General features: G+C 36.3%; 5 protein-coding genes across 7 annotated transcripts; 3 read left to right on the forward strand and 2 right to left on the reverse strand.

Annotated features, from left to right (window-relative positions):
• The first annotated feature begins 101 nt into the window (after positions 1-101).
• LOC149406239 (S-adenosyl-L-methionine-dependent methyltransferases superfamily protein) lies at positions 102-2,022 on the forward strand. Its single transcript, XM_089608320.1, has 2 exons — positions 102-787; positions 1,539-2,022. The coding sequence occupies exons 1-2, from the start codon at positions 239-241 to the stop codon at positions 1,860-1,862; spliced, it is 873 nt and encodes a 290-aa protein (XP_089464446.1). The 5' UTR covers positions 102-238; the 3' UTR covers positions 1,863-2,022.
• Positions 2,023-2,294: 272 nt separating this feature from the next.
• Positions 2,295-4,306, forward strand: LOC149406240 (28 kDa ribonucleoprotein, chloroplastic-like). The gene is made up of 4 exons (XM_089622575.1): positions 2,295-2,763; positions 2,878-2,979; positions 3,260-3,538; positions 3,862-4,306. Exons 1-4 carry the CDS (start codon positions 2,341-2,343, stop codon positions 3,934-3,936), a joined length of 879 nt encoding a protein of 292 aa, XP_089478701.1. The 5' UTR covers positions 2,295-2,340; the 3' UTR covers positions 3,937-4,306.
• A 127-nt stretch (positions 4,307-4,433) lies between these two features.
• LOC149406241 (bromodomain testis-specific protein) lies at positions 4,434-7,337 on the reverse strand. 3 transcript variants are annotated; one of them, XM_089622623.1, is made up of 7 exons: positions 7,159-7,337; positions 6,557-6,848; positions 6,243-6,431; positions 6,016-6,105; positions 5,401-5,459; positions 4,804-4,954; positions 4,434-4,720 (listed from the first exon to the last, which is right to left on the reverse strand). In XM_089622623.1, exons 2-7 carry the CDS (start codon positions 6,818-6,820, stop codon positions 4,628-4,630), a joined length of 846 nt encoding a protein of 281 aa, XP_089478749.1. In that variant the 5' UTR covers positions 6,821-6,848; positions 7,159-7,337; the 3' UTR covers positions 4,434-4,627. The 3 variants fall into 3 exon arrangements, with proteins under 3 accessions (XP_089478749.1, XP_089478824.1, XP_089478791.1); XM_089622698.1 differs by lacking the exon at positions 7,159-7,337 and having other exon boundaries at positions 6,514-6,752; XM_089622665.1 differs by lacking the exon at positions 7,159-7,337 and having other exon boundaries at positions 6,541-6,724.
• Positions 7,338-13,916: 6,579 nt separating this feature from the next.
• On the forward strand, positions 13,917-16,084 carry LOC149406242 (uncharacterized). Its single transcript, XM_089622831.1, has 5 exons — positions 13,917-14,378; positions 14,587-14,623; positions 14,937-15,173; positions 15,263-15,310; positions 15,394-16,084. The coding sequence occupies exons 1-5, from the start codon at positions 14,077-14,079 to the stop codon at positions 15,856-15,858; spliced, it is 1,089 nt and encodes a 362-aa protein (XP_089478957.1). The 5' UTR covers positions 13,917-14,076; the 3' UTR covers positions 15,859-16,084.
• GPDHP (NAD-dependent glycerol-3-phosphate dehydrogenase family protein) lies at positions 15,860-18,633 on the reverse strand. The gene is made up of 10 exons (XM_089622755.1): positions 18,339-18,633; positions 18,112-18,188; positions 17,921-17,993; positions 17,622-17,839; positions 17,303-17,410; positions 17,109-17,210; positions 16,917-17,037; positions 16,749-16,803; positions 16,546-16,594; positions 15,860-16,430 (listed from the first exon to the last, which is right to left on the reverse strand). The coding sequence occupies exons 1-10, from the start codon at positions 18,481-18,483 to the stop codon at positions 16,269-16,271; spliced, it is 1,110 nt and encodes a 369-aa protein (XP_089478881.1). The 5' UTR covers positions 18,484-18,633; the 3' UTR covers positions 15,860-16,268.
• Between the last annotated feature and the right edge of the window lie 338 nt (positions 18,634-18,971).

The raw sequence follows: 18,971 nt of genomic DNA on the forward strand, positions 1-18,971 counted from the left end.
GGATTATTAGGTTGGGATAGCCAAGCCCACCATGTAAGCCTTTGAAATGAAGATCTCTGCAGCTACCGAATAACAGCCATGGATTGAAATAGCATCTCAGCGCTATGTACAACGTATACGTGTATCTCACTCTCACCATAACAAAAACCTTCCAATTATTATATCTATTTAAAATAAAAATAAAAATAAATAAACTCCCATCACCGAAAGAAAAGAAAATAAAAAAAAAAGGAAAAAAATGTTGAACCTTCGTGTAACAACAACAACAATAAACCCGTCAACAACATTAACAAGGCTGACGAAGCCCAAACTCAACAGCCTCAGAGTCAGAACGACCGCGACGACGATGATGAGTTCATCGTCAAATGACGAAAGTACCCCTGCGGCGGGGAGATCAGTGAAGCAGTATCGGCTGGTGTTGAAAGGGGAAGAGAGGACGAAGCTGAACCCGGGTTCGGACCGGGAATTCTACGCTTACCCGCGGTTCGTGACCCACGTGGACGACGCCTTCATATCGTCGGTGACGGAGCTGTACCGAGAGCGGGTGAGGGAAGGGTCGGAGGTTCTGGACCTGATGAGCTCGTGGGTCTCTCACTTGCCGGCGGAGGTAAAGTACGGGAGGGTCGTCGGTCACGGCCTCAACGCCGACGAGCTTTCGAGGAATCCGAGGTTGGACTCTTTCTTCGTCCAGGACCTCAACGTTGACCAGACCTTTCAGTTTGCTGACTCTTCTTTCGACGCCGTTTTGTGTACCGTCAGTGTTCAGTACCTTCAACAGCCTGAGAAGGTATTTTATACATGCGTATTTTATTCCAAATATTTGAATGAGCTCATCAACTTGGCCTAAATTGGGTTAAAACATATGTCTAATTATATAATACTCTGTCGAAAATATGAATTTAAGCAATAGTTTTGCAGACAATCGAACTTGTCGACATTTATCATGAACCTCGGAATTCTGTCAATAATATATGGAATGTTCTGTTGAAATTTCGTTGAATTCTTTCAAGAAGATGTTAAATTTATCGACCATTTATCTCTGTTATTTAGTAATCTTTGTTCATTTTTTTTTTCCCAAAAACATTTAGCTCGAGTCACGCTTGGGACAAAGTTCTCCTAGAAAAAAAAAATTATTATCATATCGAACTACTGTATTTCAAAATCTTGTTTATACACTTACGTATAACATAAACACAGTAGAAGTATACTAAGTAGACAGACATGAGTCAGTCAAGATTCATGAGATTTGCATTTTATAGTTTTTAAAGTCTCTGTGGTTGCTTTCTATGTGAGATTTTTAAAGTCTTCTCGGGTTAAATCCTATTTCAATATCCGTTTAATTATCCGGTTTTCGTATCGTATTAAGATTAACAAGGCCAAGTATAAAAAAAAAAAATCAAATAAAAACTTTGACCAGCAGTACAAAATTCCTTGAACCCTATAATGATCACTTGATCTTATAAACCGTTTATGAGTCACTTTTTTCATTAATTATTGAATAATAGTATGTTTATTTTTCGGATAATGACGATCACCAGGTGTTCGCGGAGGTTTGTAGAATATTGAAACCCGGAGGAGTGTTCATAGTGAGTTTCAGCAACCGGATGTTTTACGAAAAGGCCATCGCGGCTTGGAGAGAAGGGACGGACTACAGTCGGGTTCAGCTCGTGAAGCAGTATTTCGGATCCGTCGAAGGCTTCACCGAGCCCGAAGTGATAAAAAAAACTCCGGCGAAGAACACCGACAAAGGAGATAGTAATTTGCCGTTCAATTGGACCATGGAATTGCTCGGTTTTGTTCCCGCTTCGGACCCTTTCTACGCCGTCCTCTCTTACAAGAATTTCAAGCCTATTTATGAATGACCTCTTACTTGTTTTCATTTATTGTGGTATTGAGACAATACGGTCATTTGGAATTGGGTTCACAAAAAAAAATTATTTAATTTATGTGAAGTTAAAGGATGTATAACGAAGTAACACATTTCATGCTCATAAATTTTGTTGCCGTAAATTTAAATTTAATTTTCTTTTTTCTCTCATTAGACCTTGTCCGAATTTATCATTTGGAGGGAGAGACGTTGATTTACAAGTGATTAGATTAATAAAATTCAAATAGGGGAATGAAAGCCTCTGAAAATAAACATGGCAGTTCTCTATTGTACATTAGACTCGAAACGTGTCGTTTAGTAGAAAACGTGTCGTTTTTGTCAGAAACGTCTGTTAACTTCTCGAAACGGCAAAGATTTATATCCACACCACCAAAAACCAACCCCTCACTTATCACTCTTTCCACTCCTTATCTTCTCTCTCTCTCTCTCTCTCTCTCTCTCTCTCTCAAGACATGCCTTCTGCAACAAACGCCTTATCAATGGCTGAAACTTGCTTAGCCTCGAAACCAACGACGCTCTTCACCCTCAAAGCTCAACTCGCATCAAAACCCATCGCCAAATTCTCCAACCTTGCGATCGTCTCGTCTTTCCCTTCGCGGCTCTCTCTCAGAAACAAGTCTTTCTCGAGAATAGTCCCTCTCGTGGCTGAGACCTCGGAACAATCGGGCCTCGAAGGTGAAGAAGAAGAAGTAGAAGAAGAAGAGACGACCAAATGGGAAAACGACGATTCGGCGTCCACCGGCGGAGACGGCGAGGGGTACTTCCCGGAGCCGCCGGAGGAGGCCAAGCTCTACGTCGGAAACTTGCCGTTCGACGTCGACAGCGAAAGGCTCGCCATGCTCTTCGGCGAGGCCGGAGTGGTTGAGATCGCCGAGGTGAAATGGAAATGGAAATTGAAATCATAAGTTTCATTTGTTGAGTCAGTGTTGTTTGTTTCGTAACGGAATTTAGGGTTTTTTTTATAAAAATTTCTTTTATTTCTTTGGCAGGTGATTTACAACAGAGAGACGGATCAGAGCAGAGGTTTTGGGTTCGTGACGATGAGCACCGTTGAGGAAGCTGAGAAAGCTGTCGAAATGTTCCACCGATATGTCAGTCTTTCTTCTAAACACAACCAAGTTACAAGGATTATATATTCTCATGCCATATTTTTTTTATCGCATATCCATATTGATAGCTAGATGGTTAAAACAGAATGTTCAAACTTTATTTTTAGTCTATTAAGTAATAACTAATCTGATGGGATAAAGGCATGCCAATTGTAGTAGAATTGTGGGGGAATGAAAAGAGAAAGAAAAAAAAAGGTTTATCCTTTATTCTTAGGTATCTCATAGCAATAAAATGATATTGGAGTGTAATGCGGTTTCACAGGATTTAGACGGACGACTTTTGGCAGTGAATAAAGCGGCCCCGAGAGGTTCGAGGCCAGAGAGGAGAGAGAGCAGCGAAGCGTCGTTCAGAATCTACGTCGGAAACTTGGCGTGGCAAGTGGACGACAGTCGGTTGGAACAGGTTTTCAGCGAGCACGGAAAAGTTGTGGACGCAAAGGTCATTCGCGACCGTGAAACGGGCCGTTCCAAAGGCTTTGGCTTCGTCAGTATGACCTCCGAGGTCGAGCAGAACGACGCCATCGCAGCGCTCGATGGGCAGGTTTGTTTCGCTTTTTTCTTGAATAAAAATGTCAAAAAAATTGGATTATTATTATAATTGTTAGTGTTGTTGAAGCGTTTTAGTGCAAATACTCGTCAAACTATTGATTTTGTACCGTTTTTTAAACAACTTAAAAGATGGTGTATTTAGAAATAACTTTGATACAGTCATATTCTTATCTTCAGACACTAAATAAGAATTCTTTTTAATTATATTTTTTTTAAATTACAATTAAGTTTTTTAAATTTATAAATGTGTTTAAAGGTGTGTAGGTCTTAATTTAATTTACTCAATCTTGTTATTGTTTTCGGTTGTGGTTTCAGAGTTTGGATGGAAGGGCAATTAGAGTAAATGTCGCCGAACAGAGGCCGAGGCGTAACTCATTCTCGTCTTTCTAAAACTCTGCGGATCGGTGGATGCGACTTTTTCAGAGGCAGAGATTCTCAACATTCTTATTCATACTTAAATTTTATTTCTCAAATGTATTTTGTTGCAGTGCGTGAATTGTGACGTGACTAGAAAACTTGATACGCTTCAAAGATGGAAATTTCTCATCAGGCTTTCAGTTACATCTTTGTTTGTGGCACCTTGTATTGTCTTTCATTATTTTTTTTTACGCTCTCATGTACTAATGCTTAATGTATGTACAATTTTGTATTTGTAACAACTGTGTTTGAACTTGATGCCATTTTAAGATGTAAATGTAAGTCCTGTCAAAATAAAAAGAAAAAAAAAATCAAAAAGAGTCGCCATGACTTTGCTATTGAACCTTTCATCTACCACAGCATGTACAATTTCAGCTCATTAAAATATCAGCCTAAACTGAGGCGTTAGAACCTAACTGGGACCAAAACTTGACTGTTAGGCTCCAAATGTACGCCGAAAGAAAATAATATTTGGCTCAGGACTCTGAAGATAAATGCTTAGACTCTTCATTTACAAGCAATGGTTCCCCAGAAGTCTCGAGATGAAGAGTTAAAGAATTTCCATTAATCAGAAATCACAAAAAAAAAATGCCCGATAATCATGAAGAGCGAGCTTTCAATGCTCTTTTCTGCGACTTGTGAGCAATGGTAGAAGTTTGATATCCTATTCGAGTGATAACATATCTAAAGTGCGAAGCTGCTTAGCTTTCTCAACCGCTTCGATGTAGTTATACATTCTCCATAGTGTTACGTTACTCTGCAAAGACGAAGACAAAGGCGCTAAAGATATTAGAATCTGTGCAACCTCGCATAAGATAAAACATGGACGGTTCAAAGTACCTCTTTCTCGAGATCCACGGAAATATCCACAGATGATCTTTCGTTCACCGGCTTGTTACGCTCGACGAGATCTGCAATATGCTCTAGGTTTTTACGCGGAAGCCCTCTAATCATACTTTTAAGCTGTATTCTCTCAGCGACCGTCATAAGCCTGTGGATTGTGCGTAAAGATTTTATTGAGTATAGGCATTGAATCCCACTGCGCAGGTATTTGGTTAACAGGTTTTACCAGGGATTGAAATTGTACATTAAACACAAGATAGTTGAGTAATTGAGAGATGTAACTCTCCTACAAAGCTAGGGCCTAAACCCATGCTACTTCCTCTCCTAAATGATTATCTTTGGCTTCCATTTGTAGACTTAACTACTCTTAATAATACAAATTCTTATCCCAAACATTTAACTAATCATTTCATTGCCTAAATTTGCATCGGATTATCATAAGTCCCGGGTCGATTCCTGATGGACGTGACAATTGGGACCACATGGGTAGTCTCCCGGTCGATAATGCCAAGGCCTCGTGGAATTTAGTCGGTTTGACCCGGACATCACGGTTATAGAAAAAAAATTAAAAAATAAAAATAAATCCACCATTACCTGTACTTGGACGTCACATCATCAAGAAGTTCCTCGAGCCGTTTCTCCATGTACTCCAGCTGAAACAAAACAGTCAGCTTCAAGTTTAAAAGGATTTTCATGATAAAACTGCCATGAAGCTCATGTGCTTTACATATTGTGTTGATGTACACTCTAAGGCTCTGTTTGGGACCCGGAAAATACGAGAGAAAACAAAAATTGAATGGAAAATAAGAAGGAAAACTAGAATTCTATGTTGTGTTAGGACATTATAGAATATGAGAGGGAAAGAAGAGGAAGAAGTGAAAAAAGAGACACAAACATGGTCCCCATGTTTATGAATTGGAATGATTCCATCTTCCACTCAATTTTCCATAACAAAAAAAAAAAAAAATGGAATCCACTCATTAAGATTTTCTATCTTACTTCCCCTCCTATTTTATTTTCCTTTCTATTTCCCTCCATCCAAGCAACATAAAGAAAATAGGAGGAGTTCTATTTTCATTTTCCTCCTATTTTCGAAGTTCCAAACATACAGACCCTAAAGGATATGAAAATGAGACTGAAAAAGATACACAAAAACACAAACTGTAACAGTGTGCTCATATATGTAGCTATGAAGTTTGCAGAGAGTACTTTTGACGATAGATCCTCAGACATTCTCGACATTATGTTGTCAATGAATTTGTCATCATTCTCCAGAAGACCCTCCACCTCGTCATTCACCTGGAGCACAAAAGTGAGTTGGAGTTTCAATCTGTTAGGAATTACTAAACAATCTTTCCAATCTGATTGAAAGGACACATTAACATGTACACACGAGAGGATAACGAGCACATGAATATAAAGAACACAAAAACCACCTTAGGCTTATCTCGGCCAGCCGTTTCACAATTGTCTGAACAAGAGGAATTCTTCGGGGTAACTTTGAGCTTCTTACGAGCTGGTCCCGAGCTTTCTCCGGATTCTTTCGCCCTATGTACTCTCGACGAACGCAATTTTTCCCTCCGTTGCAATTGTAACTTCCTTGTTTTCATGACCGTACCGAATATCTGCACCAAAAGAAAAGATTAGAGACGAAACCCCCTTGATTTCTTTGCCTCAAGAAAACAAAACAAAAAACTATGAGTTAACCTGAACGATCACAAAATAAGAATGTACCCCATTAATCAACCACCTTATCGACTTCGGTGGAAAGAGTGGTCACACTTTGGCGAAGCGATGCTTTTAGTCTCTCCCGTTTCAAATCCGAAAAGCTGGTGTGTATTCCATTACTGAACATGGAATCGAGGACCGTAGAGCGGTACTCGTTTCCAACATTCTTGTAAATCTTAGGCTCGGATAATATCTCGGCAATTTGACATCTGTGATACCCAAAGTAATCAGGTCTCTCTACATTACACTTCTTCGAAACGCCCGAATCGCTTTTGTGTTTTGACATAACAACAAAGCCACAAGTTTATCTTTCTCTGCACATCACAACCGAAATACATTCATAGATAAAAAAAAAAATCAGGCAATAAAGCAAATCGCTGGATCAGAAATGACTTTGCTAAATAATATATCTCAGAGTCGGCGAAAAATTAGCATCAAATCATACACACAACCGAATATGAAACAAGGAAATGTTCAAAATTGTGTTCCTTCGATTCAATACTTCAGAATTCAGCGGATTACGCTCAGTTTTCTCGATAAACCAATCAGAAAATGAGAGAAAAAAAGGAAGAAGACGATAACTGAATAAAATCGTAGAAACTAAAGGGAAAAAAAAAATCTTACAGAGGATTGAATAGCGTCAGTGGTTGAGTGAATGAAGGTTCCACATTTGAAACCCTAGCTCTCGCAAAACTGAAGAAGCAGAAGAAGACGAAGACGACGAAGAAGAAGAAGAAGAAGAAATAGAAATGAGTTTGAAATTGAAACCGGAAAATTAGGGAGCCACCGCTAGTACTAGAGGGAAAGAGAACATGTGAGAAGGTGATTATACAAACGAGTTGAGAGAAGTACAAAAATAGCCTCACCGCTGGACAGAGAGCAGTGCTATATACAGGATAAGCGACGAGGGTGTTTTCGAGAATTGATTTGTCTATTTTGGTCACGATGGAGGAAGGATACGGCTACAGCTCTGAATGTATAGCTCAGTGGTAGAGCGTCAGTCTTGTAAATTGAAGGTCTGTAGTTCGATCCTCATGGGGGCACAATCTCATTTATTCCTCGATTAAATTTCTTCATTGGCAAATTACCATTTATAGTTATGCGTTTTTATACAGTCATGTAAAATATATGCGTTTGATGATAAGATTACAGTCAATTCATGTGTTTACTTCTACGTCACATCTCATTATAACAAAACAATATGTATATATTTCTATTCATTTTTCCGATATTTTAGATGTTGGAAAATCGAGTGTTTATTGATATTGAAGAGAATTTAATATCAAATTATTGACTGTAAATATTCGAATGAGGTTCACTCATCAAAACTGAAATGTTTTGGTTGATCATAATTCTTCGTTAGAGGTACAAGATCGATTATTTATTTGCCAAAATCGGAGTTAAGATAATTGAGAAATTGATGTTCAAAATGCGTTGAAAAACAATTTTATTTGGACATTTTCTGGAGCAGTTTTTGTGGTAATAGGCTGGTTATAAATGGTTGTAACTCTTGTTTCAATACAGTTGAACGTTTTTCAATAGCCAGTTTATGGCTTTGATGGGCATTGAAATGTCATCATTGTGCAACGATTTTGTGTTTGTAGCTTACCCCATTAACATTTTGTAATGGGCTTGAATGAGCACTAACTCGTGAACTTTTTATACATTCTTCTAAGCCTTTAAAAGGCTGGGTTTATTCTCATTCAGAGGAGGAAGAAGTGAGCCGAGCCAAGGACTGAAACTAGAGTTTTAAACACAAAAATATTTCATTTTTCCCCTCAATTCTCTCGGTGTAGGTGATAGTTTTATGGCATGCGTTCACGTTCGCCGGAGCTGAAAAAGTTGGTGCTTTGTTCTTCTCGTACGTCGTTGTATCCTGGGAGGCGATTGTTCACATTATTACAGCACCCGGTGAGAGAGCAATAACTCTTTAAGAAAATTGTCGAACAAGTTTCGACGTGTTCTCAATTTCTCTTCTTTACCGGTTTTTTGGTGATATCCAATTTACTTATTTTAATTTATTTATTTTTGTTCCCTTGTTAGATGTTTATATATTAGTTTCGTTGTATATTTATTTAATTTAATCATTATGCATTTTGTCTATTATTTTCCCACATATTATTAGCAATATGGCTAACATTAGATTTTTTTTTTAATTTCCAGAAAGAATAAACATATAAATTAAAATATGTATAACTAATATTTAGGTCCATAAATTATTGTAGTATGTTGTTAAAATATGAGTATAAACTATAAGGTATAAATGTGTCATTTAACTCCAGTTACTTAGTTTGGGTAACACTATTGTTTTTATGTGGAATCTCCTGATGTATAATGGTCTTGAATTTAATTTTAAAAATAACAAATTATCTTTATTATTGAAACATACTCAATAATAATCAATATAATCATAAACCATAAATCACTATATGTGTCGTACACTTGTTTAAATGCATAGTCTATAACACCTAGATACGAGTATATTAAAAGAGAAATAATATATAATAAAAAAAAAACTACATTATTCATCAAGTTAAATATTCAAACCTTTCATAAATGCTTTAATTTTGTAATTTTCATCTGATTTTTCTCTTATTCTAAATAAAATTATACACAGAGAATTCAATGAAACAGTAATTACTGTTAAACAGTAAACGAGCAAGAAAAACACTGTATATCTAAAATTAAAAAAAAAAAAAAAAAAACTAGTGAATTAAGTTTATTAATAAGCTATTGTAGGTAATTTTTACTATTGTTTTGGTAAGAGAGATAAAAAAATTCATCAGTGTTAGCATTTCAGGACCGGAGTTACATCAATGCTTTATTTAAGATGTCACCGTTCAAGTGAACTATGATATCTCGAGTTGGGTAATGCTTTAAGGCGTCATTGGAATCATTATATACATATCGAGTTGTTGGTGTTATCACTGGTATAGGAAAACCCATTTATTATTTTATATTTTCACATACCTTGAAAATTAAATCAATTCTCTAATTATCACTAATTATAAAACTATAAACTCAGGTGTCATTTTCAACTTCTTACATCATATGTAATAAAAGTTATGACATGAAATCTACAAGATGTTATGAAAAGATATAAAAAGATGTGTAGAATGTTGTAGAAGTGTTGGTAAAGTAAGAGGAAACATTATCGCAAATTATAATCGAATGAAATTATTACAAATAAGAAGAGAGAGTTGGTTGAAGACTAGTGAGGAGTGAGGACTAGTGTTTGTGCTTATCTTTTGGTACCCACTGTTCATGTATTTGGAGACACTAGGTACTCTTAATTTATTTTGACTATTATTATTACTATTTTTAAATATGCAATTTATTATTTTAGTATACCAGTCAAGTAAATTAATAACGGAAACTATTTAGTTCATTTTTTATGATGAAATTTTATGACCCAGAGGTGCTTACCAGCTAGCTTTTTATCAGTGAGAACAATATTTTTTTTTTTTTTTAAATGAAGAAGAAGAATCTGCGATAAGTATTATGTAATATCATCAAGTACCAAACTTAGGATTCTTTTTTTTGCCTGACCCGTGCGTGTTTGTACTTTGTATAGGGTAGGTTTTACGTAAAGTGAAAAAAAAAAAAAAAAAAAAAAAAGAAGTAAACTTTATGTCCGGTTTTGGAATTGAAGTATTGAACTAAGCACGATATGAAATTTATACTTGATTGAAAAGTTAAAGAAAAATAAAATGAATTTCGTACCAAACTATTTTAGATCGTTTCAACTTGATTTGGTTCAATTTAAACCATTTTAGAATATATATTTTTGTACAAGAGAATAGAAAAAAAAAAGTCACAGATTGGCACACTCTTTATTGATCAAAATGTTCTAAATTCTAATTACTCAAATGAGTATATTTAAATGTTTTCAATCTTTTTAAAAACAACTATTTAGAAAAATACAACTTGGTTTTAGATAACTATTTTAGATCGTTTCAATTTGATTTGGTTCAAATTTAAACCATTTTAGAATATTTATTTTTTGTACAAGAGAATAGGGAAAAAATAATTACAGATTGGTACACTCTTTATTGATCAAAATGTTCTAATTACTCAAATGAGTATATTTAAATGTAAGTACGATTGGTTTTCTTCCAATCTAAATTGCAAAATGATTTTTAATATACCTTATCAGACTGTTTTAGACCGATAAACAAAATCGGACCATACCTAACTATCAAATAAAAATTCTTTAAATATTAACCTACGAAAAAAAAACTGGTCTTCAAGCCAATAAATGGTTTTTAGTTTATTTCACACCCCTTCCTCATATAATATATGTATAGAGAGATAAAAGTTTGGATAATTTCATGGGAGTGTGTATACATATATTGTGAAAAAAAATGAAATCTTCCTCATGAAACCTTTTTCAAAGACTCCTTAATTATTCTCAACTCAAGTTTATTAAAGTTTTTTTTTTTTGGTCATGCAAACAACTTCACAATAATATTAACGTTTTAGGAGAGCCTAAACAATGGGGATAAAATAATAGCTATTGATAACTAGGTAATTTATTTTCTTTGATGGTGCCATGATTTGACATTGTAATATCAGTAGTACTCTCGATCGAGTTGACGAACGACCAACCAGTATGTTTGAATTTAATAAGGATATTTCAATTTTTAAAAAAAAGTAGATATAGAGAAGATTAAAGTATATATAGAGTTATGATTTGAAATTGAGAGTGCACACACAGTCTATCATGGACCCCATAACTCTATAGACATCCTCTTTTATTCTGTCTCTGCCCCCATTTGTTGCCATATGTTTTGTATATATTATGATTTATGACCATTATAATATATATATATATATATATATATATATATATTGTATTCTATATAACATATTTCTTCGATCGAATTAAAGATCACTCGCCTCAAAGTAGAGAATTAAAGAGTGTGATTAATGTAGCTTTGCAAAATGGCTTCACGCGCGGCTCGGTTCATTATCATTATATAAAAATCCTTGATTAAGAAACATGATATTTTGTGTTTGTCAAAAAAAAAAAAAAAAAACATGATATTTTGTGTATTTATAACCCAAAATATTTAGCGCATTTATTTTATAGTCTTGAATGAAGATTTTTTTTTATTCTTAATGACGATCAACCAGTTTAGTGCTAGAAGATCCTAGCTAATTGATTAACAAATCAAGGATTAAAAAGTGTGAGTAAAGGCTTGAAAAGCCACTGTAAAGCATAGCTCATGAGTTAAAAACGACATCTGCCAGGTAAAAATGAGAATATCGAAGAAGTTGACGGATGAACTAAGACAAATAAATAAATATCAAAGAAGGACCACGAAAGAAAAATAATTTTTTTGAAGCCATGTGGTGACAATTACCTCTAAACTAATTGAAAGATTGATGTGGGTCGAAACATCAACTTACGAACACCAAAGAAATTAAGAAAATAACTACCGTAAAAGGAAAAACACACGAAGAAAAAAGGGACGTTTTCATTTATAATTACTTTGTTTGAATTCTCGCATATTAAACAACTCTCATTTTTTTTAATCTAAGATGTATTCGTCTATTTTTATGGGCAGATTTGTCTAGCAATCTTGCTAGGCCATACTGAGTTTCTCTTAGCAATTGTAATGATTTTGGAACAAATTTTATTGGCGATAGTGATCAAATCCCACGATTTAACCATGTCGATCCCAAAATTTTGCAAACATTTTCGTGACGATCAACTGAAACACCGATGTATTTTGTGGAACTAAGCCGGGTGGACCATATTTGCTAGTAATAATTTTCTGTACAAATTGTGGTAGGTCAAATTGATTAATAGTTGAATGGATATAATATGGAAGAAAAAAGAAAGGCAATTATATCTTTGACCTAAAGCTTTATTTTGCATGTACAATCTATTATATATAGATTTTTTAAGAAGCTTTAGATTTATATGTAATATAAGACGTGTTATGGAACAAGATTAATAACTAAGAATCTATAATATTACCAAGCATATATATATACATATATATATATATATATATGTCTTTTTTTTAATCATACATTCATATTGTTCCAAGTTTTAATACATCAAGGCTCAAGCTCAGCTACTCCACGATGCTTTTAATGAAATGAAAAATAAAATCTATGTACTTGAATACAAACTTGTCTTTTCAAGCTAAAATAAAAAAAAAGTCATGTATGCCCATCTCAAATCTCAACGCTCCTTTTTTTAGATGAATGACATAGTGAAATAGGAAATGCATGAATGTGACAAACGATCATTAATGATTCCACCCATATTGTGTTAGCCAATATATAGTCATATTAAATCATGTTTGTTGCTTTGTTAATCAAAGTAAGCGAAAACAGCATATTTGTTGAAACTTTAACTCCGGGTTTTATGTAAAGGGAATTTGGCCGTGTATTGTGGAATATAAATAATAAAAAAAAAAACGTGGTTAAAGCCTAAAACCTTTTATCCATGATAAAGTTGTAATACTACCATTTTTTTAAAATAAAAAAATATAGTTCCCATTTTGTTATACCTAATTGATCTATTTCACAGTTCAATTTACTTGATGAGCTATAATAATTAATCTCATAAATTGGGGTCCAAATAAGCATGAAAACAATTTGAGAGCTGTTCTTTTGTCCCATTTTTTATAACCAAAATGGGTCCACCTACTGAAAAACATTTTAGTCAGATTGATTCAGATCCACTAAAAAGAAAATTCCATATAAAATTTTATAACTTTGTTCAAAATCCCAGTTAATTCAGTGCCTTTCATTCTTCTTCTATGCACTCCAGGTTTCAGAAAGAACACATGTTGTACATAAATTATTGCACTCGCGTTGACAAGTGACAATTACAAAATAATATTAGATAAGATGTTGGGATTGCAACAAAACAACAAATTTAGTTTTTTTTTTTGCTCGGAAGCAACAAATTTAGTTACATAACTCTTTTTTCCTTTCTTTTTAGTATTTCCATTTTTTTTTATGGTGACCAAGATAATTTTTATTTTTTTATAGCATTTAATTTTTATAGGAATCTCCAATTTTTGCTTAAGATTGATCACTTTAGAATTACATACCAAAGTCGAGAGATGCGCTGCGCACAATCTCTAATAATTCAACTTGAGATCTTCACTATTTGCTATTTATTTACATGCATTGTAACTCTCCACTCTTCTTGGCATATAATATCTAATAAAGAAATAAAAAATAATTGTAACAAATAAATAAATATCAAAAGGAATGTAAAGAACCGACAAAGGTCTAGTCTTTTTCTATCTTTTTCTCCTTTATTTTGTGACTTGTAACCCAAGTGAATAATTAGAAAGAAAAAACTCCTCTCTCTCTCTCTCTCTCTCTCTCTCTCTCTCAGGAAATCCATTTAAACTCTAAAGTAGCCATAAGAACTCTCTGTCTCTCTCTCTCTTCAATCACTTCTTTTGGTGAATTAAAAAAAAACATTTATTTTTTCCCTCTTTTCTCTTTAACCTTGTATTTCCAGAAGAAGAAAAGAAAGAAGAATGAGGATCCAAGGGTGAGTGAGAGATGGGAGGAGTGACGTCATCAATGGCGGCGAAGTTCGCGTTCTTCCCGCCGAGCCCGGCGACGTACAAGGTGATGACGGACGATCAGACAGGGCTTCTTCTGCTGAGTCCGTTCCCTCACAGAGAGAACGTGGAGATTCTGAAGCTTCCGACGCGGCGAGGGACGGAGATCGTCGCCGTCTACGTCCGACACCCCATGGCGACCTCCACGCTGCTCTACTCCCACGGCAACGCCGCCGATCTCGGCCAGATGTACCACCTCTTCATCGAGCTCAGCATCCACTTGCGCCTCAATCTCATGGGGTAATCATTCTTAAACACTAAACCCGATCTCATTTCACGCACTGGATTTTCTTTCATTCGCAGCTGAAATTTAGTTACTGCTTTTGAATTTGCTCGAATTGAGGTCTAAATCTCTGTTGAACAACCACTCGTTCGACCAATTGTTTTGAGAATACCTTGCTCTGCGAGAGACAGATAGTAACTAGCGTTTTGGTTTTGTGTTCTTCAGGTATGACTATTCCGGGTACGGCCAATCCACCGGAAAGGTTTGTTCATCTCATAATTTTTTTTTTTTTTTTTTTTTTGTTGGAACCTAGACTTTACCATTAAATATGTGAGAATTATGTTCATTTTCACTCGTGCCAATTTTCTTAGATTTCATTTTGCGCAGACAATTTTCCAAGGAAAATGATGTCTCTATTTTAGTATACATTTTTCCTTAAATTGTTTCCCCTTCAAATTTCCTCAATCATGACATGACAAGAAAAATACAATCCGCAGATGTTCGAGATTCCAAATGTATCATTTCAGTCTTGTTTCAGTGTTCTTTAAAATTGAGTTGATTTGATTGTATGGCAGCCGAGCGAACAGAATACTTATTCGGACATCGAAGCGGCGTACAAGTGCCTCGAGGAAAGCTTCGGGACGCGGCAAGAGGACGTGATCCTCTACGGACAGTCCGTCGGAAGCGGTCCCACCCTCGATATCGCGGCTCGCTTGCCTCGGCTTCGAGCCGTCGTTCTTCACAGCCCGATTCTCTCCGGCCTCAGAGTCATGTACCCCGTGAAACGCACTTACTGGTTCGACATTTACAAGGTAAAAAACCATATCAGAGAAACTCTCATTTCTTGACCCGAATGAACTTGACCCAGAAGCTAATTCGTTCCATTTGTAACTTGTTGCAGAATATAGACAAGATTCCCTTAGTCAACTGCCCTATCCTCATCATTCATGTGAGCATGATCTACGTTATTTTCTTTCTTTCTTTCTCTTACACTGTAAAACATTTGTTTAATGATGAAAGAAAAAATTACAGGGCACATCAGATGAGGTGGTTGATTGTTCCCATGGGAAGCAACTATGGGAACTGTGCAGAGAAAAGTATGAGCCTCTGTGGCTCAAAGGAGGGAACCATTGCAACCTCGAGCAATACCCGGAGTACATCAGACACCTCAAGAAGTTCATATCGACGGTCGAGAAATCTCCGTCGCAGAGATACAGCTCGAGAAGAAGCACGGACCAGTTCGAGCCGCCGCGGAAGAGCACGGACGTGTTCGAGGCCTCGAGGAAGAGCACGGACCGGAGAGAAAAGCCGAGGCAGAGCACCGACCGGCACGAGAAGCTGAAGAGCGCCGACAAGTTCAGGATGTCTTTCGATCACGTTGACCGCTCTCGGAGGAGCGTTGACTGCCACGATAAGTCGAGGAAGAGCGTCGACCATCATCAGTTGGAGAGAGCTCGGAAGAGCGTCGATCGGTTGGATAGACTAAGAACTGGGTAACTTTTTTTTTTTTTTTTTTAAATCTTTATTTCTTCTTTTATGGTTTTGAATTACAGCCATATAATATATCGTGTAAAATTTTAATTAAGCTCAGGTTTGGGTGTTGTGGGAAGAAATTATTCAGGTCTTTCTTTCATCTAATTTTATGATATTCTATCTGTGTAATTGTTTGATGACACTTTTTATAATAACTGTGGAATTGGAATGAGAAAAGGGTTTTGGTATAGTCCCAAGATTGTTTCTATTTTTTTTTTTCCTTTTTCAAATGACATTTTTTTTTTTTGCACATGCTCTAAGAACTTTTGAACTATTCTTCACTCATGGTGAAGAGCGTTCATCAAATTGTTCCAAACATAAAAACAGAGTACCTTGTTTGTCTAATGAACAGAAATTGGTTTTTAGTTAGAGCCTTATACAATAGATAATTTCGGTTTTCGCTCACTGTGTTCGACTATGGCTGATGGAGGCAATCGGCCAATGCAGATCTCGTGAACCGTCGCAAAAAGTGGAAACATCTCAAGCCATCCTACGTGGCTCAGCACTTCGTAAACCTCTCTTGCCGTCGAAACTCCCTGTGTATAAAAGAGCCGTTTAATAACACTTATAATGCCATAATTTGACCATCAATAGGAGAGAGAGAGAGAGAGAGAGAGAGAGAGAGTTCACGAATGTAACGAATAAACGTACCTGTAGTTTCTGTCCCTGCAACATTTCTGCTTCTAGTTCGTCGAACGATCTGGCCGATGAATAGAAAACTTTCGATAAGAACCTTCGAATTTCATACATCTATTTTTAGACTAAACTCTTTATTACCCTAGGAAATGATTTACTAACAAATTCAGTCTCTAGACAATAATACAAATTAGTCAGACAATAGAGGGATAAAAAACCTTTTCCCATCGTGCTTTGCAAAAGCCTCGGCGACTTTTCGGTTTCTTCCGCCCACTGAAAATATACCCAATTTGATATGACTACAATTAGACACAAGGAAAAAAAAAGAGAAAAAAAAAAAAAAAAAAGAATCAATAAACACATAGTAAATGTGTTGTGTTTCTTACAGCACGTTGTGATGAGATCAGCAACGCCGCAGCTCTCGAAGAACGTGCTGTCATCGACAGACGAGAATAACATTTTCGAGATCGCCATCATTTCCTTTAGTCCGATTCTCATTATCGCAGCCTACTTAAGAGAAATCACATAATATAGATAAATATAGAATTCGATTAGGCATTCATTTTCAAAAGACCAACCTTTGTGTTATTTCCCATCTCCAAACCGTCCACGAAACCCGCAGCTATGGCAACGACGTTCTTCAGAGTCCCACACAATTCCACGCCTTCCACGTCTTGGACCTGTCGATTTCACGACCCGATAAATTAATCCATGCTTACAAATCTTTATCATTGAAACGAATTATTTTGTTCTCGTCTTTGATATTACTCACGGGCGTGACTATGAAATACGGAGTGCTAAACAACTGAACCCATTTCTCCGCGGCCTCTCTATTCTCTCTGTACCCAACAGTCGCTTCGCTGAACTTCTCAACCGCAATCTATAAAAAGAAAATGCATCTCCAAGATGTCAAAAAAAACCAAAGGACTGTAATATCGGAGATCGCCAACAGTTTTGTTTTGCCCAAAACCGGTTTTCCGGTGTCAAAAATCATTGAAATTTCAGCGAAAAATGAAAAACCGAAGTAATCACAGGAAATCGGTAGTATTAATAAGAACGGAATTTCGACGTGGATTTACGATGGGACTTGCCTCGCTGGCGATATTAGCGCCCATCAAGACGCAGCAATTGAGACCGAGTTGCTGGGAAATGAGTCTCGAGATCATACAAGGTCCTTCGGTTTTGACCTCCATTCCTTTGATGAGCGAAATAGCTTCCGCGTCTCCTCTCACTTTCCCAACAAGCCTCTTGCAAATCCCTTCCATGAACTGGTGCGGAGTCACAAACACCAACATATTAGCCTCCTTCACTGCACATTTTTCAGTCGATACACACAACACTTTCAGAATCACTTAAATATATACGAATCAATCGGAATAGGAATCAGTACCGGCATTTTCGATATCCGGATCAGCAACGACGTTCTTGCCGAGCTTTATACCAGGGAGATACTTGACGTTTTCCTGGTGGGACAGAACAGGCCAAGAACACATAAAACACGAAATTGATGAAATAGTGATTGATTGGTATTTGTTTATTATGATTTATGATTTTACTATTGTGATAAAAAAACGGATTTACATTGGTCTTGTTGATGACATCCGTGAGCTTGTCTCCGCTAGGCAATGTTTCTTCAAATACCCACATTCGAACTTCATCTGAATTTCATTTAGAGAGGGAAAAAAAAACCCTAAATCAAAATGTTCACTGTTCTATTACGAAGTGAAGCGTCTCTCCGATTAAACAACAACATGACTCACTTACGCAAAAACTGAATATAGAGAGAGAGAGAGATTGTTATGCGATACCATGGAAGGAGGAGAGAGAGAGGGTGTTGGAGGCAATGAGCTTGGCGGCGACGCTTCCCCAGTTGCCGCTTCCGACGACGGTGACTCTGGATTTGGGCGAAACGCCGTCGCATTGGTGTCGGAGGTGCTGAGTCGGAGGAGCCATGGAAGCCGAGGAAGAGAACAGAGAGAGCGTATATAGTGTCTTGTGGGAGGAGATGCCATACACGTTCCGTCACTTCCAATGTATCTCTCTCTCTAAGCTTCGGCGATTTCCTCTATGTCATGTCGCTCGCTCCATTAATGTGTAAATACGTATATTACATATGTGTGTGTATAATACAGGATATATGTATATTATATGTGTGTATGTATGTATTGAAGAGTATAGCGTCTATGTACAGCTTTTCGTAATAGTACTCTTTACATATACACCACATGTCAACATCACATGTGACATTTTGAAGAGGGGACAAAAAATATGTGGTTATAAAACGTCAATGTATCTGCCAAAAATCAAATTAATAAATAAATAAACTAATAATCAATGCAAGTAATCTAGGGAAAATAGACGACGACAAAAAAATAATAAAAAAAAAAATATCCGACTTTGCCAAAATTTGGAACGGAGTGTTTCATAAGCGGGTCAAATCA

The sequence above is a fragment of the Urtica dioica genome, chromosome 1 (assembly GCF_054948205.1).
Source record: "Urtica dioica subsp. dioica isolate 48M chromosome 1, U.dioica_male_clone48M_v1_H2, whole genome shotgun sequence".
In the NCBI taxonomy this organism is placed as follows: Eukaryota; Viridiplantae; Streptophyta; class Magnoliopsida; order Rosales; family Urticaceae; genus Urtica; species Urtica dioica.